The 25591-nt window shown below is 44.1% G+C and overlaps 1 protein-coding gene across 9 annotated transcripts in view; it reads left to right on the top strand.

Moving 5' to 3' along the window:
• TECPR2 (tectonin beta-propeller repeat containing 2) overlaps nucleotides 1–25591 on the top strand; it is a 128591-nt gene that overhangs the window by 32848 nt on the left and 70152 nt on the right. For 8 of the 9 annotated variants that reach the window (XM_085889369.1, XM_085889370.1, XM_085889367.1 and 5 more), the window contains 4 exons: nucleotides 12171–12767; nucleotides 15878–17196; nucleotides 17574–17766; nucleotides 18552–18728. In XM_085889369.1, the coding sequence (XP_085745495.1) occupies nucleotides 12171–12767; nucleotides 15878–17196; nucleotides 17574–17766; nucleotides 18552–18728 (2286 nt within the window). The remainder of the gene's footprint in view (nucleotides 1–12170; nucleotides 12768–15877; nucleotides 17197–17573; nucleotides 17767–18551; nucleotides 18729–25591) is intronic. The other variant, XM_085889372.1, reaches the window with a different exon arrangement.

Raw genomic sequence — 25591 nt, 5'->3', positions numbered from 1 at the left:
GCACTCTCCCAGCAAGAGCATTCTGTGCATTAACAACTCTCTCGACATAAAATATCCCTGCATCACTTCTGTGTTAACTTTCCTATTTTCTTTCATTTTCAACTTATTGGTGATAGTCCAATTGCTATCTCTCCGTGTGTGTGTGTGTGTGTGTGTGTGTGTGTGTGTGTGTGTGTGTGTGTGTGTGTGTGTGTGTGTGTGTGTGTGTGTGTGTGTGTGTATGTATATGTATATGTATATGTATATATATGTATATGTATATGTATATATATATATATGTATATATATATATATATAGAAGGAGACGGGGAAGGCGAGTCCGGAGGCAGTGGGAGAGGGGGAAGGGTAGAAGTGTGGAGGTGAGAGTTGGAACTCTGAATGTTGGGACGATGACTGGCAAAGGGCGAGAGTTGGCTGATATGATGGAGAGAAGAAAGGTGGACATACTGTGTGTACAAGAGACCAAGTGGATGGGGAGTAAGGCGAGGAGCATTGGAGGTGGTTTCAAACTGTTCTACCATGGTGTGGATGGGAGGAGAAATGGTGTCGGGATAATCCTGAAGGAAGATCATGTCAAGAGGGTATTGGAGGTGAGGAGGGTGTCTGACCAAGTGATGAGTGTGAAGTTGGAAATTGAAGGGGTGATGATGAATGTCATCAGTGCATATGCCCCACATATGGGGTGTGAGATGGAATATAAAGAAGATTTCTGGAGTGAGTTAGATGAAGTGGTGGAGAGTGTATCCAAGGATGAAAGAGTGGTGATTGGAGCAGATTTCAATGGACATGTTGGGGAAGGGAATAAAGAGGATGAGGAGGTGATGGGGAGGTACGGTCTCAACAAGAGAAATGTGGAAGGGCAAATGGTGGTAGAGTTTGCAAAAAGAATGGAAATGGCAGTGGTAAACACGTATTTCAAGAAGAAGGAGGAACACAGGGTGACATACAAGAGTGGAGGAAAGTGCACACAGGTGGATTACATCTTAAGTAGGAGATGCAACCTGAAAGAGATTAGTGACTGTAAGGTTGTGGCAGGGGAGAGTGTAGCTCGACAGCATCGATTGGTGGTCTGTAGGATGACTCTAGAGGTGAGGTTGAGGAAGAGAGTGAGGGCTGAACCAAGGACCAGATGGTGGAAGCTGAAGGAGGAAGACTGTTGCGTGAAATTTAGGGAGGAGGTGAGACAGGCGTTGGATGGTGGTAAAGATGGGTGGGATGATTGGGCAACGACAGCAGAAGTTGTGAGGGAGATAGCTGGGAAGGTACTTGGTGTGACATCTGGACAGAGGAAGGAAGATAAGGAGACTTGGTGGTGGAATGAGGAAGTACAGGAAAGTATAAGGAAGAAGGGGTTGGCTAAAAAGAAGTGGGATAGTCAGAGAGATGAAGAAAGTCGGCAGGAGTACAAGGAGTGGCGTCGAAAAGCAAAAGAGAGGTGGCTAAGGCCAAGGAAAAGGCATATGACGAGCTGTATGAGAAGTTGGATACAAAAGAAGGGGAAAAGGATTTGTACCGATTGGCAAGACAGAGGGACCGAGCTGGGAAGGATGTGCTGCAGGTTCGGGTGATAAAGGACGCAAATGGGAATGTGCTGACGAGCGAGGAGAGTGTGTTGAGAAGGTGGATGGAGTACTTTGAGGAGCTGATGAATGAAGAAAATGAGAGAGAGAGAAGGTTGGAAGAGGTGGAGATAGTGAATCTGCAAGTGGGGTGGATCAGTAAGGATGAAGTGAGGACTGCTATGAAGAAGATGAAAAGTGGAAAGGCGGTTGGCCCAGATGGAATACCAGTGGAGGCATGGAAGTGCTTAGGAGAGATGGCAGTGGGGTTGTTAACCAGATTGTTTAATAAAGTCTTGGAAAGTGAGAGGATGCCGGAGGAGTGGAGATTAAGTGTACTGATTCCGATTTTCAAGAATAAGGGTGATGTGCAGAGCTGTGGAAATTACAGAGGGATAAAGTTGTTAAGCCACACCATGAAGTTGTGGGAAAGAGTAGTGGAAGCTCGGTTGAGAGGAGAGGTGACGATCTGTGAGCAGCAATATGGGTTTATGCCAGGAAAGAGCACCACTGATGCGATGTTTGCTTTGAGGATGTTGATGGAGAAGTATAGGGAAGGCCAGAAAGAGTTACATTGTGTGTTTGTGGATTTAGAGAAAGCTTATGATAGGGTGCCAAGAGAGGAGTTGTGGTATTGTATGAGGAAGTCGGGAGTGGTGGAGAAGTATGTGAGGATCGTGCAGGATATGTATGAGGACAGTGTGACAGCGGTGAGGTGTGCGGTAGGAATGACGGATCGGTTTAAGGTTAAAGTGGGATTGCACCAAGGATCGACTCTGAGCCCTTTCCTGTTTGCAATGGTGATGGACAGGTTGACGGACGAGATCAGACTGGAGTCTCCATGGACCATGATGTTCGCGGATGACATCATGATCTGTAGGGAGAGTAGGGAGCAGGCTGAATCGAGCCTTGAGAGGTGGAGGTACGCACTGGAGAGAAGGGGAATGTTAGTCAGTAGGAGAAAGACGGAGTACATGTGCGTAAATGAGAGGGAGGGTGGTGGTATGGTGCGGTTGCAAGGAGTTGAGGTGGGGAAGGTGGATTGGTTTAAATACTTGGGATCAACTGTCCAAAGTAACGGAGAGTGTGGGAGAGAAGTGAAAAAGAGAGTGCAGGCAGGATGGAGTGGGTGGAGAAGAGTTGCAGGAGTGATTTGTGACAGAAGGGTAGCTGCAAGAGTGAAGGGGAAAGTATACAAGACGGTAGTGAGACCAGCTATGTTGTATGGTTTGGAGGCGGTGGCGCTAACAAAAAGACAGGAAGCAGAGCTGGAGGTGGCAGAGTTAAAGATGCTGCGATTCTCGTTGGGAGTGACGAGGATGGATAGGATAAGAAATGAGTGTATTAGAGGGACAGCGCAGGTAGGACGGTTTGGAGACAAAGTGAGAGAGGCGAGATTGCGATGGTTTGGACATGTGCACAGGAGGGAAACGGAGTATATCGGGAGAAGGATGTTGAAGATGGAGCCGCCAGGCAGGAGGAGAAGAGGAAGGCCAAAGAAGAGGTTCATGGATGCGGTGAGGGCGGACATGCGGGTGGTTGGAGTGTCAATGGAAGATGTGGAGGATAGAGCAAAATGGAGACAGTTGGTCCGCTGTGGCGACCCCTAGCGGGAGCAAGCCGAAAGAGGAAGAAGAAGAAGATATATGTATATATATATATATATATATATATATATATATATATATATATATATATATATATATGTATATATATATATATATATATATATATATACATATATCCATCCATCCATTGGAACCAAACTGTGCAGAGCATTGGTGCTGCCTCAGCAGTCTCCTTGGCTATTGGGCACAATCCTGGATGGGTCGCCACTCCGACACAGGATACCAGTAAGCTGGCACTCATTTTGCCGAACTCGGAGGGATGACACGCTGAGTCAACCCCACCTGCTATTAATTCAACAGCCAAACAGGATTTGAACTCAGGACCCTAAGATCCCAAGCCCACCACCCCAACTATTAAGCCAACACCAGGCATATATATATATATATATATATATATATATATATATATATATATATATATATATATATATATATATATATATATATATATATATATATATATATATATATATATATACACACACACACACACACACACACACACACACACACACACACACACACACACACACACACACACACACACACACACACACACACACACACGGCCAGTCAAAAGTTTTAGAACACCCCCATTTTTCCAGTTTTTACTGAAATTTAAGCAGTTCAAGTCCAGTGAATTACCTGAAATGGTACAAAACTAAGCGGAAAACTGCCAGAAGTTTAAAAAAAAGTTTAGGTTACCAAAAACTGAAGAATAATGTAAATTTCAGGGAGCAAGTAATAGGTTACCAACTGCAGCTGTTCTGCAGCAATGGAAGTAAATTAAGCCTTGAAAGTTGATGCAAACAATTCCTACAGGTGTCCCAACTTTTGTTGATTAGTTACAAACCCTCTCTCTGTATAAAAGCAGTGTTGGAACAGACTGTGTTGCTGCACCCTCTGAAGCATTATTTGGACAATATTGCACTGCAGGAAGTAGTATATTGCTGTCATAATGGTGAGAAAAAAACAATTAACAAAGGAAGATAGACAGACCATTAAAACCCTTCAAAGTGTCGGTCTTTCCTTTAGAGAAATTGCAAAGAAGCCAAGGTGTCAGTGAGTGCAGTTTCCTGCACCATCAAAAGGCACTTGGAAACTGGAAGAAACTCTGACAGGAAGAGGTCTGGCAGGCCCAAAGCCACAACACAATGAGAAGACAAGTTTCTGAGAGTCAACAGCTTGTGTGATAGGAGGCTCACAGGACAGCAGCTTCAAGCACAGCTTAACACTAGTCGAAGTAAGGAAGTCTCAGTTTCAACTGTGAAGCGAAGACTTCGAGCTGCAGGTTTGACAGGTCGAGTGGCAGTAAGAAAGCCGTTGCTGAGATGGCAAAATAAGAAAAATAGGCTTGCCTGGGCCATGAAGCACCGCCAGTGGTCTACTGAAAACTGGAAGAAGGTCTTATGAACCGATGAATCAAAATTTGAAATCTTCAGTTCATCACGCAGGGTTTTTTCTCCGCTGTTGAGTAGGCAAAAGGATGGTTCTTCAGTGTGTGACACCAACTGTCAAACATGGAGGAGGAAGCGTGATGACCTGGGGCTCTTTTGCTGGATCCAGAGTTGGTGACTTGAACAGAGTGACTGGCACCCTGAACCAATAGGGCTACCACAGCATTTTGCAGCACCATTCAATACCCTCTGGTCTACGCCTAGTTACTCAGGGGTTCATCCTCCAGCAAGATAACGACCCAAAACATACCTCGAGGCTATGTCAGAACTACCTTCGAAGACAAGAACAAGACGGCAGGCTTCAAATCATGGAATGGCCAGCACCAGTCTCTAAACTTAAACCCCATCAAGCTGGTTTGGGATGAACTGGACAGAATGGTGAAAGCAAAGCAAACTACAAGTGCAACACATTTGTGGGAACTTCTGCAACAGTGTTGGGAAGAACTTTCCGAACAATATTTGATTTCCATTGAAGAAAGAATTCCACGAGTATGTTCGGCTGTTATATCTGCAAAAGGTGGCTACTTTGATGAGTCAAAAAATTGGATTAAATTTTGTTCAACAAAACGATTCCATGATTTCTTTTCTTTTATCTGCAATTGTTTATTTGTTGTATGCTTTAATTTCAGAGTACATTGAAACATTAAACTGCTTAAATTTCAGTAAAAACTGGAAAAATGGGGGTGTTCTAAAACTTTTGACTGGTAGTGTACGAGATCTATCTTAAAAGTAATGGGACTGACTTCACAGAAATTTTATTCCAAAAAATATATTGAAATCACAGCTTGTCCCCTTAAAAAGTTTCCCTCCAGTCTCACACACTTGTCCATTCTCTTCTTCCACACTCCGATGCATCCCCGGAAGGCTCCTTCTAGAATCCTCCGGAGCTCTGTCGTCATGGCCCTTTTGGTGGCCTCAACATCAGGAAATTTGGTGTCCTTGATCACCCCCTTGAACTTGGGGAATAGGAAAAAATCACAAGGGGCGAAGTCTGGCAAATATGGGGGTTGGTCCGGAGTTGGCACGTTCCTTTCCGCCAGAAACTGTCGGATGCTCAGGGAACTGTGAGCAGGGGCGGTATAATGGTGGAGCACCCAGGCGTTGTTCTCCCACAGATCCCTCCTCTTGTCCCAGACTGATCTCATGAGGCGCCGGAGGATCTCCTTGTACACGTATTAATTCACTGTTTGACCCTGTGGTAGAAACTCGAAGTAGATGATACCCGTGATGTCAAAAAACGTGATGAGCATCACCTTGACCTTCAACTTCGACATCCTTGCTTTCTTTGGTCTTGTTGATGCCGGACTTTTCCACTGACGACTCTGCCGTTTGGTCTCGGGATCGTATTCGAATATCCACGATTCATCCCCAGTAATGACTCTCCCGAGCAGGTCTGGATCGTCCTCGAGGCGCTCGATAATGTCTTGACAGACAGTGACTCTTTGCTGTTTCTGGTCCTCGGACAACAGCTTGGGGACCATCTTTGCGCACACCTTGCGCATTTCGAGATTTTCAGTGATGATGCTCCAGACAGTGTCCTTGTTGATGGAAAGTTCCTCAGCAATCATCCGCACCGCGAGTCGACGATCTGCGCGCACCATCTGCTTCACACGCTCGATGTTGTCCGTCGTTCTGCTCGTTGAAGGTCTTCCAGATGGTGGATCGTCTTCATCCTCCTCCCATCCCTTTTTGAACCTCTTGTGCCATTCAAATGCACGTACGTGTACATGACATCGTTTCTTCCCCATGGACTTGCTGCAGCATTGTGAAGGATCCGGAAGGTGTTTTGCCAAGCTTGGCAAGAAACTTCAGATTGGCTCTCTGCTCACGACTCATAGTGCGACGATTCAGACTGGACAACCTGAAAAGCACGACTTGTAAAAAATCACAATATGCGCAGTCATCCATCACCAATCATATATATTGCTGGAATTTTGCGAAAGACTGTGAGGCAACCCGTTCATTCAAGTTGTGTAAGTGGAGCACATAGCAGGCTCAGTCCTGTTACTTTTTGGACGGACCTCGTGTGTATATATAATACATATATAATGTGTATGTATGTATATATATATATATATTTATAACACATTCCTGTATCTATTTTATCTCCATCCTTCATTATCTTAAACATTTTGATGAGTCTCCTTTTTTATTTCCTCCTTTCTCATGTAAAAACCCTGGGCTCCCTGAGCCGTTCCTCATAGATTTGGTTATCTAATGCTGGGATCATTTTGGTGGCTCTGCACTGAACCCCTTTCATGACCACAATGCCTTGAGTCTTGTGTTGTATTACACCTACACGCTACATAACTGCCTCTTCAGTTACGTACTCCCGATTTGTATTACATTCTCCTGCATTACTAACTCTGTAATACGAGTGCCAGTTTTGTCGTCCCTGTTTATATTTCTCATAAATGGCATTGCTGGTACCCAGAGTGCCCCTATGACTGACGTTACCTCCCCTAAGATCACCGGCTGTTTTTCTGAAATCAAGTTCTGTGTTGTTTGATGTCTGTATTTTTTATTTATTTACTTTATTTTTTATGTTAAGGCCTTCATTAGAGGACTATGAGTCCCCATCGAGGTCAGGCCTTAAACATAATAACTGCATCGACAGAAAAGTGAGGAAAGGGATAACTGTCTCAGAGTTTTTGAGGAAGTAAAAAAAAATCTACTTTTTGAAAAAGGGAAGGTCATACGTGTTTAGAAAGACATGAGAAGGTAAAGTGTTCCAGAGTTTGGCAGTGAAGGGGAAAAACAAACATAACAGCCCACCCTTGAGTTGCCAACGGCCACACAATAATCATGTGATGTGGCTTGACAAGTATATTGTGGTCAGGCAGCAAGTTCCTGGAAGCAGAAACTGAAGTAATATCAAAAGAGAAAGAGAGCCAACTTTGCGGCGTAATTTGAGTGGGTCGAGTTTTGAGGTCAGATTTTGAGAGTTGAGGTCATTCTGAATGTATGTATGCCTCTTTTGTGTGACAGCCTTTGACTCTTTAAAAATAATACCGGACCATACCATCCATCCATTGGGCCCATACTCTGTGCAGAGCGTTGGTGCTGCCGAAGCAGTCTCCTTGGCTATTGGGCACAATCCTGAACGGGTCGCCACTCCGACACAGGATACCCGCAAGCTGGCACTCATTTTGCCGACCTCAGAAGGATGACAGGCAGAGTCAACCCCACCTGGTATTAATTCAACAGCCGAGTGTGGTTTGAACTCAGGATCCTAGGATCCCAAGCCCACCACCCTAACCATGAAGCCAACAAAGGGCTTATATGACCATACCAAATATCTCTCATTTCCCAATGTTGAATTGCAACTGCCACTTCTTTGCCAATGATGTGAGAAATTCTTGGCTTTCCTGAATCTGATCACCCCATACCATCTGCAGTATTTCAGGATTGGCATCATCTGAAAGTTTTGAAAGTTTACTCTTAACCATGCTGTCCAAATCATTGATATAATTCCAAACAATAATCTTGGTACTGATCCCCACAGTACCCCACTATTAACAACTTTCCAGTCTGACAGTCTCTCCCTGATGATCAACTCTTGCTTCCTATCCTGAAAGCATTTCTCAATTAAATTTTATGTTTTACCAACAATTCCAGAAGCCCAAACCTAAGCTGACAAGCATTTGTTGTGGTACCTTATTTAATGCCTGCTGGAGTTGTAGGCATATTGCAGCTGTCAACTACACTCCCTTCACACACCCAATCAGTCACTCCCTCATGTAATTCGAACAAGTTTGTCAACACATTATCTCCCTCAACTAAATTAAGGCTGACTATATTTAAGCAATTCAAATTTATCAAAAAGGTTCCTCATCTGATTCTTCATCAATGCTGCTCATGTTTTCACCAATACCAGATTTAAGCTAACATGTCCATAATACTCCAATTACGGACTTCCATTTTGGGTTAGATTTCCGGTTCTGGGTCTGAGTGCATTGGACATTGGTCATGCAAGGCCTCCTTCCAGTTCATCAAAGCAACTTTTTTTTTTCCAGACCAGATCCGTCATGACTTTGTTATCTTTTTTTTGTGACTGATTGTGTTTTCATTCAATTTCTCATGTTTAACCATACTTTGATGTGGCGTATTGTCGAATTTGTGTCCCTTTTGAGTGTCTGGACTACTCGTCAAGGCCTCAGCTGGTGGGTGAGCAAATGCAGCGTACCTCTGCTCTGATGCTGCGTGTCTTGTTCTACTTTTTTCATACCTGGAGTTGTCCTTTCATGCTCAACTTTATCTTATCCCCCCCAACACAACCTCCTCACTCAAAAAAAAAAACAAGATATTTAATTTCCACTCCAAAAAATTCATGAACTCATTCTGTGTTTTCTTCCTTTTTCAATACCTCCAAATTGAATCTTAATTGAATTTATTTGTTTCATACTCTAAAAACATTTGATAACATTTAAAAATGCTTCGCTTTTGTGATTTCTCTGTCATGTTTTTTTTTTATTTTTTTTTTTTTTGTATACCTTGGTCGAGGCTCGTATGAGAGCTAACACACAACTCACAGCAAGGAGGCATGAGACAAGAGGGGCGGGAGTGGAAGGGACAAAACAGTGGGGAACAGAGACATTAGGTGAACTGTGGAAGGGAGAGGGATGGGGATGGGACGGGGAACATGGCGAAGAGAAGATGGACATTTCAGGGACTTTCAGGAAGGAAAGCAGGAGAAATGAAGGAAGTGGGCTTGGGTGGATTATCGGGGGTAGAAAAGATCGAGGATTTGGATGGGGGAAGATAAGAGGTGGTGGTGAACAGCTGTTTTGAAAGCCTGGAGGGAAGAATGGGAAAGAATAGAGTGAGGAAGTTTATTCCAAAGGCGGGAAAAAGAGGAATGAAAGAGTGAAGATGAGCAGTGATTCGTGATTTTGGTAGTTTTACCAGAAGGGGTTGTTGGCGGACCTTGAGCGCCCTGTGGAAATGTGGTGGGGACAAATCGCAGAGAGAGCAGGGGGGGCAAGGCTGGAGAGGAGTCGGTAGAAGACAGAAAGACCACCGACCAACCTGCGGTGATTGAGTGAGAGGCCCAAAGACTCAGCTTCATTGCGGGAGATGCCGATGATCTTAAATGCCCTGGTTTCGACAGCGTGAAGCCGAGAAAGGTGGGAGGCAGGAGCACCAGCCCAGAGGGGCGAGCAGTACTCCATCAGGCTACGGACAAAAGCTTTGTAAGTGGTCAGGAGCTCAAGAGGGCCGAGGAAGGACTTAGCACGACGGAGGATTCCCAGTCGGCGACTGGCTTTTGAGGCGAGGTTGGAAATGTGACTTTCCCAGGAAAGGTCAAGGCAGATAGTGAGACCTAGAAGCTTGAAAGAAAAGACTTCTTCTAGAGGATTGTTGAGAAAGTGGATGGGGGGGGTTTTGTAAACGGTCCTTTCGAAGAGACATAGTGAGAGTGTGAGATTTGTCTGGATTGAAAGACATGTTCCACGTGTTGGACCAGTTTGTGATTTTATCCAGATCTGCAGTGAGCGAAGAAGCTGCTGATTGCCGGTCTGAGGGATGACAGACGGTACGGCAGAGGGTGGAGTCGTCGGCAAAGAGAAATAGAGGATTTTCCAGAGAGTCCGAGAGATCATTGATGAAAACCAGAAAAAGAACAGGGCCCAGAACGCAACCTTGAGGAACTCCAGCCTGCACAGGAAGAGGGGATGAAAGAACTCCATTTAGGGCCACACGTCGACTGCGACGGAGAGGAAGTCTGCGAGCCACGAGTGGAGATGGCCTTGAATACCATGGGAAGAGAGTTTGGTGAGTAGGGCAGGGTGCCAGACTGTGTCAAAAGCACGTGATATGTCCAGGGATACGGCTCGGATTTCCTGTCTGGCATTGAGGACCTCCATCCATTGATGGGAGAGCAGTAGCAGCATATCTAGGGTAGAGTGACCTGGTCTGAAACCAAATTGATGATTGGAAATCAAGCCATTGGAGAAGAGGAAGGATTTCATATCTGAGGCGATGATGGATTCCATCACCTTGCTGATGATTGTGAGAAGGCTGATTGGTCTGTAGTTATAGGGATCTGTTTTTGCACCTTTTTTATGCAGGGCAGTGATGTTAGCAGATTTCCAAGCAGATGGCAGATGACCTTGGGCAAATGAGAGGGTGAATAGAACAGAGAGAGGGTGAGCAAGAGCAGAAGAGCAGGCTTTGAGGACACGTGGGCTGATGCCGTCTGGACCGGTTGCAGAATCTGACTCGAGGTTTGAAAGCAAGCTCTCCACCTTGTCAGGAGAAAAGGATACAGAGTCCAGGGACAGTTGGGTGCGACTGGGTAAAGTGGGTAGAGATAGTGATGGGTTAAGGACACAAGATTCAGCTGCAAACACCGAGTTTAGACATTCAGCTTTATCACGTGTGGAATCAGCAGTGCGGCCATTTGAGGTAAGGGAGGGGATGGAGGGGGAACATACACCAGAAACAGATTTGATTAAATGCCACCAGGATTTTGAGGAGGGAGAGAGGTTTGAGAGTTCAGACTTGAGATGAGAAAGATGTTGTTTTCTGGCTCTCCTGAGGGTAGATACACACTTGTTCCGAGCTTTGTGGAAAGAACTGAGATTGCCCTCAGTTGGGTTTGCTTTCCATGAGGCAAAGGCAAGTTGTTTCAGGACAACTGCCTCGCCACAAGCTTCAGTAAACCAAGGGCGGGAGGAAGGGTAAGACAACTGAACACGAGAGGGGATAAATCTGTGCATGAGGGAGAGCAAGTTTCTTTGAAAGAATTCCCAGGATGAGTTGATGTTTGAGAAAGTAGCAATAGGAGACCAGTCTGTCAGTTTGATGGCTGCTCGGAGACCCTGCCAGTCGGCTTGAGTGAAATGCCAGACTCGACGGCGGTGAGGTGGTTCTCTGATAACAGCCAGAGAGATGTCCACTTTGACAAGGACGTGGTCAGAAGAACCAATTGGAGCGAAGGAAGAGCAGCAGATAGTCAGGGAAATTTGTCAAAATCAGATGCAGAAGAGATGGTGGATGTTCTTCTTCATTGCAAGATATTCCTGCCCTCCCCTGCATGTCTGTCCCCCCCTTTTTTATTTTCCCCCTCTCAGCTTTCCCTGGCCACACCCTCTCTTAGCTTCTCCTCACCATGCCCCCTCTTAGCTCCCTACCCCCACCACACCCCCTCTCAGCTTCGACCTGTTATTCCCCCTCTCAGCTCCCCTCCCCCAGTCATGCCCCCCCTCCCCAGTCATGCCCCCTCTCAGCTTCTCTGGATACGAGAATGGTTTCATCATTAAAGTGATTTTTCACCATTGAGAGATCGGACCAAAAACGATATATAGCACGATATCTCAAAAATGTAATGGGCCTGATATGTTCTCATGGATCAGGCATTACGGGGCGGAGGTATGCGCTCTACCGAGTTCCCTTCTCGTTAGAATCTGTTTTCTCGACACACTTAAGGCAATCTATTTTGTGTGTTGATTTGTTTGTTTACTGTTTTCTATTTATGAAAGTAGAGATATTGACAGCACTTCTACATTTATCTTTAACTACAGCACCTCCAGAAGACTCCACCAGATGGGAGTGTGAGAAAAGCAATGATGGAGAAGATGAAGAGCCAAGTTTGGCAGCCAAGAATGATGTGACTGATGTGCTCAGTAATGATGAAAGTGCAGATAGAAAAAAAGAGGAGGTGCTTGTAGAATGTGAGAAACAAAATGTGCTTTCTGAGTTCCCAGGAATTATCGGGAACACCATGAGCATGATTCCTGATGAGTGTGTGAATTCAGACGATGGAACTGATATCGTAGTCAAGGTAAAAAATAACTCTGAGAGTCAGGTGGAAGATGGGACATTATCAGAAAAAGCTGTTGAGATATTTGACGTAACAAATACTGAAAATGAGATCAACCATGGTGATGACAAAATGAGCATGCCAACATGTGCCCAGCTCCTCATTGTGGGATCTGAGAATACAACGTCTCTGACACTCGATCTAGAGGTCACTGGTTCCAAAGATTCGAGTTCTTGCATTTCAAGAATCGGCTCCAAAGCTGGGATGATGCTGGTGGAGGAAGAGGATGATGATTGTGCGGATGATGAGTTGCTGGCAAGGCCCATTCCAATCCCTCGGAAAAAGAAAAGAACGCGAGGTAGGGAGGAGTTGGTTATTCTAAGCTTTATCAATGTCATTAACAGTTTGATTATTGTAATTATCATGAAAGATGATAATGGAATAAATTTAGTGTTTCGTATTGAACATGAGGTCATCAGTCAAAGTTTGTGTTGCTTATTGTTGATTGAATTATTGTTGTGTTAGTTAGGGAATTTTAGCAAATTGTATTGACCATCTGTGAAAAAATTGCTTACCAAAAAATTTCTTCACGAACATATTCATCGAGGTGTCTCCTAACACCTATCAATTAGTGCAGACCCAAATCCTTGTGGAATATTCTGGGGAGGCAATCAAAGTTCGGGTGCTCAGAGGGCCTGCGCGAAAAAAATCGGAAAAATTAACTTTTGCCAATATTGACTTGTGGGATGTCTAACTAGGGGATTTTTGGGGTGCTGAATTGATTCCAACCATTAGATTTGAGAAAAAAAACACTCCTTGATCATATAAAATGTATTTTATTGACATTTTTAACAGAACTGTGCTCAATGGAAATGTTGCTTCGTCAGCTTTTACAACCTTATTCATCAAACTCCCCAGTATCTTCCTCACTCCTCTTGTCAGCCAGCTGGTTTATGTTCAGGCAAGAGTTACCATGACATTTGCCGCTAGCAGAAATACACTTGACTCCTTGCTTTTTACAGCAGCACCTGAGTGAGCTGCAGTCCCCCGCACAGTTGCAGCTGGCAAACGTCAGGAGGTAGTCTGGTGCAATGGGGTCTGTAGAAGGGACTGGTGCATATCCTTGCTCAGTGAGTTGCCATCCATAGTCCCGGGCATCCAACGATGGACTTTGCAGCATCAGCCAGTCTCGAGTCTGGAGGTAAGCTCTGAGAGAGTGCTGTGCTGCAGCTCCTGTTGTCTGGGGGAGTTTCTCAGGTTTTATGCTCCCAGTAGCAGCTCGCTTGCTGAAGATGTCGAATCTCAAGTCTTCCAAGTCTTTGGAGGATTTCCCATGGAACATGAGCATGAAAAGATCACAGTCTGCTTTAATGATATCACCTTTCTCAGCTCGGATGTCCATAAACACGTCCATTGCCCTCTCTGCTTCATCAGTCTTGCAGAGCTTGCTCAGCAAAGTTGGTTTGCTAAACCCAAAAATTGCAGACACTGTATCGCAGCCAGAGAAGCTGTGCAAGAAGATGAGATACCTCCGGTATATCTCTGGGAGGGCCTCCCGGATCTTTCCGACATTGTAAGATGTTTCTTTGGCTGTCGTGAGGAAGATCGGATGGTCTGCAACATGATGAATCAGCATAACCAGGACGTCTGTGTCCTCAGCCCTCACCTCGACAGGGGACTCTCTTGCCTCATCTAGAGCTGCACGGACGATGGAGGTGTCGGCATCATCGGAGCATTGCTGTACACTGATTCCATTCCTACTAAATGTCTCAGCAAGGAGCAGAACGAGCTGGGCTTTGTTGTTCTTGCTATCGAGGAACTTTTCTCTTGCAATGATGATTTTGAGATCCAGACGAATCTGAATATCACAGCATGCATTCTTTGTCCGTCTCAAGTGGTCATGGTCCTTGGTGGAGCTGCCACATCCGTCAAAGACCACCGTTATCCGGAGGCGATGGCTCCCCATGGACTTCACAAACCTGAGGTAGCTCTCGGCAACATCCTTCCAAGTAAGGTTAGCCTCCCACTTGACATTGTGCAGGAGCCACCCACCATCAACCACAAGGCTTGTGCAGGGGGGTTGTTCGACAGGTGCCACACATGCCTTCAGGGACCTTGCGAGGGCAGCCTTGTCTGGCTTTCGCAACTTTTGATTTTTGTCAAACAGAGACATCGGTTTTGGCGTCAACTCAAAGCGCAGAGCTTCTTTGGTCTTGACTTCACGCTTACTGATGACAATGAGGTGGTTGAATAGCTTCAGTGAGTCGATGACCAGCTTCTCGCCATTGACTTTGGGTCCAGATCTGAGGCTTGCAAGTGATTTGACCTTGTGTTTGGTTACCATTGCATCCACAACACTTTTCCCATCCATCTTAGCCTGTATGGCTCTGCCAACTTCTTCTGCTTGATCAGCGTTGACTTGGTCTTCGGGAGCGCTGCTGAACCCAGTTGAGAAGCACACCAGAGTCTTATTGTCCCGTGTGGCATCGAAAGTGTTGACTTCCTCCAACCACCCAACGATGGTGTTGACAGCATCGTTATCTCTCTTCATTTGGGCTCTTTTAACGTCGGTGTGGACAGATACCCCACATTTGACCATGCTTATTTCTAGCTCTTGCTGAATGAACGAGAAGTGGTTCAGAGTCTGAACCCAAGACTTATGAGAAGACTCATTCTGAAAGCGGCCTCTGTTTAGACCATCGGAGGATTTTGCCTCACGCATGAGTGTGGTTACATCCTTGTCCATACTGTCCTCAAAAAAAAAATAAGACATTTTTTTGTAAACAACAGACAGGACATGAAATTTTGACACAAAACAGACAGAACACACATACTGTGATGTGTTTTAACATTAATAGGTCCACTCTACGTTGAATATATTCAACTTCTATTGAGTCCGATACACAATAATTTTATAGCTAAAAGCTCTTAGCTAACCTCAGCTAACACAGAGAATTATACTGAGCATGAGCACAAGTATAACCAACAATATAGCAGTGGTTTTAAAAATGTTGTATGCTGGTTTCAGCACAATTTGAACAATCTGAATCAATTGAGCCAAATTACTGCAAAACACAGTCTGAGATATCTAAAAATGTATCGTATCAATATTTTACGGCCAGGGATTCATTTTTCCTCAAATCTAATGGTTGGAATCAATTCAACACCCCAAAAATCCCCTAGTTAGACATCCCACAAGTCAATATTGGCAAAAGTTAATTTTCCGATTTTTTTTCGCGCAGGCCCTCTCAGCACCCGAACTTTGATTGCCTCCCCAGAATTTCCCACAAGGATTTGGGTTTGCACGAATTGATAGGTGTTAGTAGACACCTAGATGAATACGTTAGTGAAGAAATTTTTTGGTAAGCAATTTTTTCACAGATGGTCAATACAATTTGCTAAAGTTCCCTAACTATGTGTGTACATTGCAATAAGTTAAATGAAGACTGTTTTATTTGTTTGTTTCAGGATCATCCGTAGCCAAAGCCTCAATTATATCCTCTTCCAGAACCTGGGAAAGTGGGGGCCCAACTTTGTTCGTCACACCTGATTCATCAATTTCCCCTGCTGTTTCCACTGTTACACCAGACAAGACGTGGATAGTGCCAGGGTCATGCGACTGGCAAGCTGGAAGTGTGACTGATGATGGTGTTGCAATGGTTGAGAAAGGGATGGACGAATGTAAACAGAGTTCTGATGAACAAGTTTACCTGGAAAAATGTCTTGTCAGAAAGATGGTGTGTGGTTTGAAGGATAGGACTGATGGCAATGAGAATAATGCTGGGGATTTGTTGAATGTGGAAGATGAAGTGAGCTCAAGGAGGGAAGTGGATCGAGAAAAGGTGCAGGTTGAGGAGCAAGGAAATCTTAAGAAGATACTGTGTGATTGGCCAGCAGTAGAAATGCGAGAAATTGAAAAAACAAGACGAGAAGAATCAACAATTGAAGAAGAATGTGGTGATACAAACAGAGAGCTTATGAAGGTTCGTGGTGTAGATGGAATTCTAGAAGTTGATGAAGTGGAACACAGAGAGGTTGAGGCTTCGAAGACATTATGGCAAGTGTGCGAACCATGTGCAGAAACCTTGCAGCAGTTTCCTGTTCCATTACCTTTAATCCCTGCTGATATATCTCAGGAAATGCCAAAAGTAGCGTTTTGCTCTGATTGGCATGAAGAAACAGATGAATTTAAGATCGGGAAAGCTTCAAAATCTGAATCCCTTCCTTGTTGTCACATGGTTTGTCACAACTCCGGGTCAAAACTTGAAATGGCATTGTCTGCAGAAGATGAGTCTGACACGCTCAATGATCCACAAGTCCCTCACAGCTTATCATTTGAAGAACATCATACGGAGTGTTATTCCGTCGTTGCTGATGATGGGACGATGTTAAAACCTTTGGTTGAGGAAAACCTTGAGAAAGACAGTGTTGCAGAGAATGCGCTTCATGCTGTGCCTGTGGATAAAGTTTCTTGTGAAATAGATGCCACACCTGCCAATTACCTGTTACCTGGAATAGCTGCAGTGGCTGAACTCACAGTAGATGCATTGGCAGAGAAAATGAACGAGCACGCAATAATTGACCACGAGGAGGAATCGAGCGATGATGATTTGGACATCTATGCAGGTGGAATCCATGAATCGTCCTCTGACGCAAGTTTCACTGAAACCACGACCGCAGTGGACTGGGAGCCGAAAGTAGCAGATAAAGTGGGACTGATGATCGAGTGTAGCTCTTCAGAGCTGCTGCCCTCTGATGATGAAGGGGTACAAACTTCCGTGACTCCGGTGAGCCTTGTTTATAGATGAAGTGAAATATTATGTAAATGAGGATTTTTTTTAGCAACAATGTTTTATTTTACGAAAGAAAGTTTGTGGTTTTTTTTTTTGGGGGGGGGGGGTTGACACCATAAATGCTGGTATTCCATCAGGCACATTATCACTAATGTATAATTTTCAATAAGAGTTTCCAAAAATCATATGCCCAATATACTTTTTCACATCTATGTAGTGTAATTTGTCATGAAACTTGGAAAGTAGGTTGGCATGATCAAAGCTGGGAGGAGGTGAGCAGGTTTAGGTTTATTCTATTTTAAGTCTATTGCTGAAATGGAATTGTGTATGTTTAAGTGCTTGCAAATTAGACTGCTTGAATTTGTGTGCAGGCTGCAGAAAGCTGGGTGGTGTATGCTAGTCCAAGCCCGACTGTAGCATGTCTGGCTGCATCTGACCGTCACTTATGGTGTGTTGATCGCCGAGGTGGCCTGTTTTGCTGCCCCATAAGTTCTCCAGATCCCACAGGCCTCCGATGGAATAAGTATGAGGAAGGAGTCACACAGGTTGCTGTTTCACCTTCAGGTGAATAATGTGGGTCAGGAATAGATTTTAAAAGAAATCAGTTCCGGTACACTTACTCCCAATGTTAGTTCATTTTTATGCTGATGTCTGTCGGTGCTACGAAAGCAGTGTCTTGCCAAGAGTTATACTGGGTGGTTTAACTGGGTTTAATAATTAAACCAGATGTTAAAATTAAGAAATATATTGGCTGATATGAAGGTAGTTTTGAAAAGGATTTCCACAAGTTAAGGAATATTTAAGTTTTTCAAAATAAACTATACAAGATATTTGATTATATACTTCTTGGTACCGAGCTTCCGAATTAATCGCTAAAACGAACAATAATAAGATAGAAGTACCTAACAAAGATTTATAATGGCTTTGTGCTTGTATTTTGTTTTTGTAGCCAACTCTTATTTTACTCCTATGCAGTCGTTTTAGTTTTGTTTTTTTTTATTTCGTGCACATATAAGTATTTAACTTATATGTGCACGAAATATAAGTTTTCGTAGCACCGACACTACGAAAATACGCTACGCTACCCAATAGAGCGAAATGGAGACGGTTGGTCCGCTGTGGCGACCCCTAACGGGAGCAAGCCGAAAGAGGAAGAAGATAAGTATTTAACTCCTTTAATGAAAACAGCTAATGGAGCAGTGGAAGTCACCTTCCATAAGTAGTCTGTAATGTGTCAATGAGACTGGGTAAAATGCCCAATTCTGTACAGTTAGGACTTCTGTGAAGGTTATTTCCTCTGTACATAAGGACAAAGTTATTCATGGAAAATTGACACTTGCTTGTAACAGGAGCATTGCTGTGGCGGGTGGATGCTGAATCTGGACGGGTTCTTGCTTGCTCTAAAGGCTCAGGCTGGAGTCGTTGCCACTGGTTTGAGGCGTCATTGTCACCCACGGCACACATTGCACTCAGCGAAGGCTCAGGGTGGATTGTGGGCACTGATGGACAAGTCTGGCTTCAGCCAGGTTGGTGAAGAAACACGCTGCTGGGGATCCAGCACTCATCAACTATGTATTATTTCCCACTGACCTCCTTCACCATCCTTTACATATGAGGAGGTTTCAACTTACCTTTACACCCATATTTTGATATCTTTAATTCCTGTTAATGCCTTCCATATTACATCTGATGAGTGAATTACATATACGGATGGGATTAACACCAAAATAGGTGTAAGTTAGTATGACTTGTAATATCCCCCCCCCCACGTCCTTCTACTGGGAGTGGTGCTCTGCCATACATATTTGCATAGAGGGAATTATGGTCCCCCACCCCAGCTTAAACCCCTGGGACGATGAAATGCTTTGATCTCCAAAAACATTCCGAGGCGCCATGCAAATACAAACAGCAGTCTTCAACTGCTGCTTTTGGATCGTAGGGTCTCGAGTTAAAATCCCATGATAAAGTTAAAATCCCATCATGATCATGATAAAGTTCTGTATGGTCTTAAAATTAGATTTCAACTGCAAAGGAATGATAATGAAAATAGATTACTTTTTGGTGTGGCTAAGATTTCGCTGCTCAGAATAAATTTCTCATTGATGAAATTAGTTGGTATATTAGTGAATATTCTCCTAATCTTAAAACAGAAGACATGTTGAATAGAAGACATAACTCAAAGAAACCACTCAATGTTATCATACCTTAAAAGAAGATGTCAACACGTTAAACTGAACCAAACCACTGACACGTGGAATTTGGGTGTTCTGGAAGGAAAGCCATGATATCTGTGGCTCATTTTTTAAAAACCAGATGGTGATACTGCGACTGATAAGAATAATGCATTGAGTGATAATGCCAAGGTGAAACAACTTCGCGTTTCTCTAGATGGAACATTTTATCCACGAGATAGATTGGAAATTAATTGGGAAAAAATGATCCTGCTGAAGCATACAAGTCTTATACCAAAAGGTGTGTGAAAGTAATGGAAATAAAGAACCCATTTTGGATATGACAGCATTTAAAAGTCTGCATACAATCTATGCGATTGACCTGAGTGCTCAAAAGGAAATTATAAAGTCTAATCGAGTGGATACTTCCCAATACATTGAAAGAGGAGAGAGTGAAGAAGTTGATACATATTGATGTGGTTGACCAAATTCGCAAACCACCATTCAGGTCCCTTAGGTGAGATATCTCGGTAAGTATATGTGTAGTTAGGCCCAAACCCGTTGTCTAGAGGGAATAAATGTCATTCATGAGGGCTGCGACTCTTCAGGACAGCCGTTTTTCTTTTACTATCTTTATTTTGGACCAGCCGCCATTATTACCACCACCAACCACGTCTCAACAGCCATCACACAACAACCACCAACCACAACGCGGCCATCACAACAACAACAACCACCAACCACAACGCCGCTTCACCACAACCGCCACGACCTTTACCGTCACAACTCGCCACCATCGCATCACCGTCATCTCGCGCCACTCGTGGGCACCGATGCTGGACTCGTGCGGGGCGCGCACCGAGCAGCGTGTTCAAAAACATCACGGACTTTCCGCAGAAAAACGGATCAAAAACGACTCACGCCCACTTTTGTTCCATCCAATCGGTGAGCGAGGGGCGATTTGGCCCCGCCTCCAGGGCGTTGGAGGGCGGTCGCTATATGCAAATTCATGGATCAAAAAGCATTCACGCCCACTTTTCCTCGGGCCAATGGGGAGCGAGGTGAAAGGTCGGAGGCAGAGGGTCAAAGATGAAAGAGCGAAGCCACGGGGCTTATAAAAACGACTGCGTTCGTCAGTCGAGTGGGCAGTTCGCAGTTGGGAGTTCGCGGAGCCAGTGAAGAGTTGGGACGAGTCCAGAGAGGAGACGGAGAGGGTGATCGGACGAAGCTGTGGAGAGGCGGCGGCGGCGAAGGCGGTTGAGGGGGTGCTCGCATGGGATTCGGGGAACTGCGGAGGGAGAGGCCGGCGGCGCGACCGAGGTCGTGGTGGAGACGCTCGTCGCGGGACCCGAGATTTTGTGAAATCCTCCTTTCCCCGAGCATCAGCAACCCCCTCCTGTTTCCCCCCGCGCTGAGATAGTGCGACAAAGGGGGCCCCCTTCCCACCCCCTACCAGACACTGTCCGCGAGGCCCGCGGAGTTGAGGCACCACCGCCGCTCCGCGTCTCATCATCAGACGGGTAGGCCCGACACGGTCTCGGCCCCAGGCCCGCCTACCCCCCCTCATCCTGGAGGGTGGTTCTCTTTTCTTTTGCTTTGGGAATATGTGTTGTCGGCGCCGTCTGTGAAATAAAATTGTATAAGTGTTGCCGAGTGCCCGGTAGTCGGATAGATCTGCATTGTTGCATTTGCTTTTTGTCTTCTTCTTTTACATGTGCTTTTGGTGGAATTGTATATGTGTGCTTTCCGTTCATCGCGAAATAAATGTGCTTATTGTTGAACTGTTTTCCCGCTTGGCTTCGTCATTTCTTTCATTGGGTCCCCATCTTGCTTCACGTAAAGGGTTGGTCGTGGGCTAAGACGCCCGATAATTAATCGAACCGTCGAGGCCGACGAATAACACCGCTCGGTTATCCCGATAGTACGAAACGGGTCGCTTAAGTGGCCCGTGTCCGAAGTCGACCTGCGGCGAGGTGCGATCGCCCGGTCTACCCTCCGTGTGGGTACTTAGGTAGGTCGAATTTGGCGAGCAACCCTATCCCACGCGGGGGCCGATTGGCTCGATCGCGGTGAGACCGAAAGGTCCACCCGTGACTGGTTCCCGGCGTTAGTCCGAGAGGGTCACGACTGGATTGTCCGTCCGGTGGGCGACGTGCCGCGATTCGAGTTACGTGGCCGTCAGCACGCCGGCGGGCGCGAATCCGCAACAATATTGTTTGCTTTTGGAAGCAACAGAATTGCAGATTAATACAGATAATGGTGTTATGATTAGTCTCACATAATTTTTTGGTAAATAAATGAGTAGTAAAGTGCCAACTGGGTATGTGTTAATCAAATCAATCTTCATAAACCATAATCTTGTATTCAAAATCAAAAGCCTTGTATGATTAACGTTAATACAATTCAGAGAAAAGGAGCAGTAAGAATTGATTTTTGCTCACAAGAGAACAGGTGAAAATCTTGAACGATACTGGCTCACTTAAAATTAAAATGTCAAATCCAATGTTGAAGAAATATTCAATAAGAGAGATGAGTGGAGGATTTCTCCCATTTCTAATTCCTTTATTTGCTGGTTTAAGTGTGGCTGGAGCATTGACGGGTGGTATTTCAACAGCGGTGAAAACTGCCAATGAAAGGAAGGCTCAACTCCGGGCTCAAAAAGAAATCGAAAGACATTACAAAGAGTTGGAGAAACAAATTAGTGGAAGTGGTGTATTTGTAGATTTTGCTGAAAAACTTGAAAGTCTGCCTGATAAAGCGAGATTGTTAGTTGGAGATGAGCATTGATGAGTAGTTTAAAGAATTTGGAAAGAATACATCAAATTTCGAACTTGTCAAATATGGTAAGAAATTAAAAATTCATAATGTGGTTATTTGTATGAGAGATGAATTAACAAATGTGTCGAAACATACAAAGAATATTATTATGAACTTAGAAGATAATAATGGGAACGGTTCTCATTGGGTTTGTATTTTTAATAGTCAAGACAAATATTATTTTGATAGTTATGGTCTTCCACCATCTGTTGAAGTAATAAAATTCTTACAGAATGGTGTTTATCAAACATTTCAAGTCCAATAATTAAATCCCAAGTGTTGTGGTCAATTATGTTGATATGTGTTATTTCAACTCAACAAAAATTAATTTTTTAATGACATTATTTTTATTCTAATATAAATGACATGCTGGAAAAGATGGTTCTATCTTTGGTGTATCCCAAGAACTGGATATTGATTTATCAAATTATTACACAAAGGCACAGGCTGAACGACAGAAATATAGTATCGCAAAATATATTCATGTGAAAAATGCTTATAAATTAATAAATTATCCAAGCCCGACTGACGTGAATGACTTGGCGAGATTAAGTGATTTATCACAATATATATATATATATATATATATATATATATACATATATATATATATCCTTAAATGAAGACTGCTGTGTATTCCAAAGATATGGAAGTGTTGATTTTATCTCCGGGTCATACAGAATTCACAATTCCAATTAAAATAAAATTTTACAAAGAAGGGCGTATCGTTTGCATGAGAATAGAATAATGGGGATATAATATGAATGATTTAGGGTATATTTGGTCATTTAAAATTAACCTAGAAGACCTGGAACAATTAAATCAGTCTCGTAAGGAAGAATATTATCCACTTGGTGCCGAGAATGAGTTTTGTGGAAGCATGATTTGCAAACAACAAATAAAAGCATTTAATAAGTATAAAATCAATAATGGTTTTGCCATAGTTTATATCATGAAAACACAAAGAACAGGATTACATATAACTAGCCGAAACCCCGTCACAGATGGATTCCGTTCATTCAACCACCCTCACCAGCTCACCCACACTTGAGGGACATGGACTGGACAGGGCGTGCTTGCCCCCGCCTACTCATCCCCCGCCCCTGCCCCATTCCCCCCGTCTCCCATCCCCCACCTTCAATTTGCTTACCCCCGCCCAAAAATTTAATTACCCCGGCCCCGCCCCCGCCTCTTCACTCCCCGCCCCCGTCTCTTGATTCCCCGCCCCACTTACCCCCGGGCCCCCGCCCCCAGTCCACCCCCTCACACTCAACCCCACCTAATTCACTCCAGTCCCCGCCCACTCACCCCCTGCCCCATTTCCCCCCGTCTCCCGCTTTCAATTTGCTTACCCCCGCCCAAAAATGTGCTTACCTTGCCCCGCCTTTTCATCCCCCCCCCCCCTCTCTTCATCTCCCGCCCCCGCCTCTTCATCCCCCGCCCCCGTCTCAACGAAAAGTGTTTATTCTGCTTCAGAGTTGAAAGTTGACTATTGCCACTATGTGCGATGCACTCTTACAGGTACGACGTTTCTTTCAGTCCAGGTCACAGTACCGAGAAAAACGTGACACGACCGCTAGGAGGAGCACAAAATTGGTCCTTCAGTATTAATCTATATTAATATTTCGGCACGCCCCTTTCTTTGTTCCACCATCAGATTTTTGTTACTGCATGAAATTGAAACAAGATTTGGCACATATACTAATGATATTATTGTCTTCCTTAAGAGGCCCCCCAAAATTTGTTTTGATGCATTTTCACAAACTCCAACCGATTCCATTCAAATTCGGTACGATTATGGCTTTTGGTCCAACTTAGGTCATTGGCGATAAATTTTTTCCATAACACTTCTGATATTCGAAAAAATCAATATCCCTTATGGGATTTTCCATTCAAATCCACTCAAGTTTAAGGCCTACGGGGGACGCAAATTTCCACTTTGCCCCGGGCGCTGTTTACCTCCGCTACGCCAAGCTGTTAGGGTTAGGGTTTGGGTTAGTGTTAGGGTTAGGGTTTGGGTTAGTGTTAGGGTTAGGGTTAGCTACCCTAACACTAACCCTAACACCTAACCGTAACCCTAACCCTAACCCTAACCGCTAACCCCTAACCCTAACCGCTAACAGCTATTCAGGAAATTTGCAAGAAAGCCCGGGCGTTGCCCGAGCAACGCCGGGCTTTACAACTAGTATATAGATAAGTAAGGGAATACAAACTGATTTAACTATGGGAAGAAGGGGAGATATTTCCTGTCATTATATTAATCTGTCATATATTTCTGATACATAAATGACAGCAAGAAGGCTTCAAGAAAATTATAATTTCTGTGTCCAAGCATACCTTCAAGAAAAGGGTATTCGGTATTTTAATATATTTGTTCTAAAACATGAGAATGAGGTATTTTCAATAAAAGATTGGCTTTTTACTGATGTTAATAAACCAACAACTTTGGATTTAACTAAAATGTTATATAATGAAAGAATTTTAAAATTAAGAAAATACAAGGCTCTTTTAGAAAATCAGAAGAAATTTTATTGGTTTCCTGTTGTAAAAAAAATAAAATTTGGATACAGCAATAACAATAAATCCTGATTAATATATGTATGATATTCTATGGGGTGTAAGTTATGCCTGGTGTTGGCGCAGTGGTTAGGGCAGCGGCTTGGGATCCAAGAGGTCCTGAGTTCAAGCCCCGTTGGGCCACTGAATTAATACACCAGGGGGTTGACTCAGCCTGTCATCCTTCCGAGGTCGGCGAAATGAGTACCAGTGTACTGGGCCGGTGTATACCCCGGTTAAAATAGGTGTACCATATCCCTGTGTCGTAAGAGGCGACCAGGGTTGCGTCAGGAAGGGCATCCGGCGTAAAACATGTGCCAAATCACGATGCGGATCATACGGATGATCCGCTGTGGCGACCCCTAACGGGAGCAGCCGAAAGAAGAAGAAGATTCTATGGGGTGTAAGTGATTCAAAAATCGTAAGGGATGAGAAAGGAGTTGAAGAAACTGAGAAGAGAGAGAAGGAGGAGAGGGAGAAGAGAGAGAAGGAGAGGGCGAAGAGGGAGAAGAGAGAGAAGGAGGAGAGGGAGAAGAGAGAGAAGGAGGAGAGGGAGGAAAGAGAGAGAATAAATACATATAAAAATATGGAAACCAGTGAGATTATAAAAAGATCAACGGTATTACAGAAAATAAATAAATCTCAACGCACCAAGGATGAAAACAAAGAATTGGCAAGTCTATTCCAAATATATGTGTCAAGACTATTAACATCGATTTCAGGGAAAATATTTAAACGAGAAAGTGGAGATATAGGAGAGAAAGAAGGAAAAGATTATATTATTGATGATGTTGGTGTAATTGACTTTGATTAAAGTTTTACATTTTTTTTTCTTAAATAAATGG

The sequence above is a fragment of the Eptatretus burgeri genome, chromosome 7, assembly GCF_056783735.1.
Source record: "Eptatretus burgeri isolate ZD-2024b chromosome 7, Ebu_testis_v1, whole genome shotgun sequence".
In the NCBI taxonomy this organism is placed as follows: domain Eukaryota; kingdom Metazoa; phylum Chordata; class Myxini; order Myxiniformes; family Myxinidae; genus Eptatretus; species Eptatretus burgeri.
This window is presented reverse-complemented; position numbering and strand designations above follow the sequence as displayed.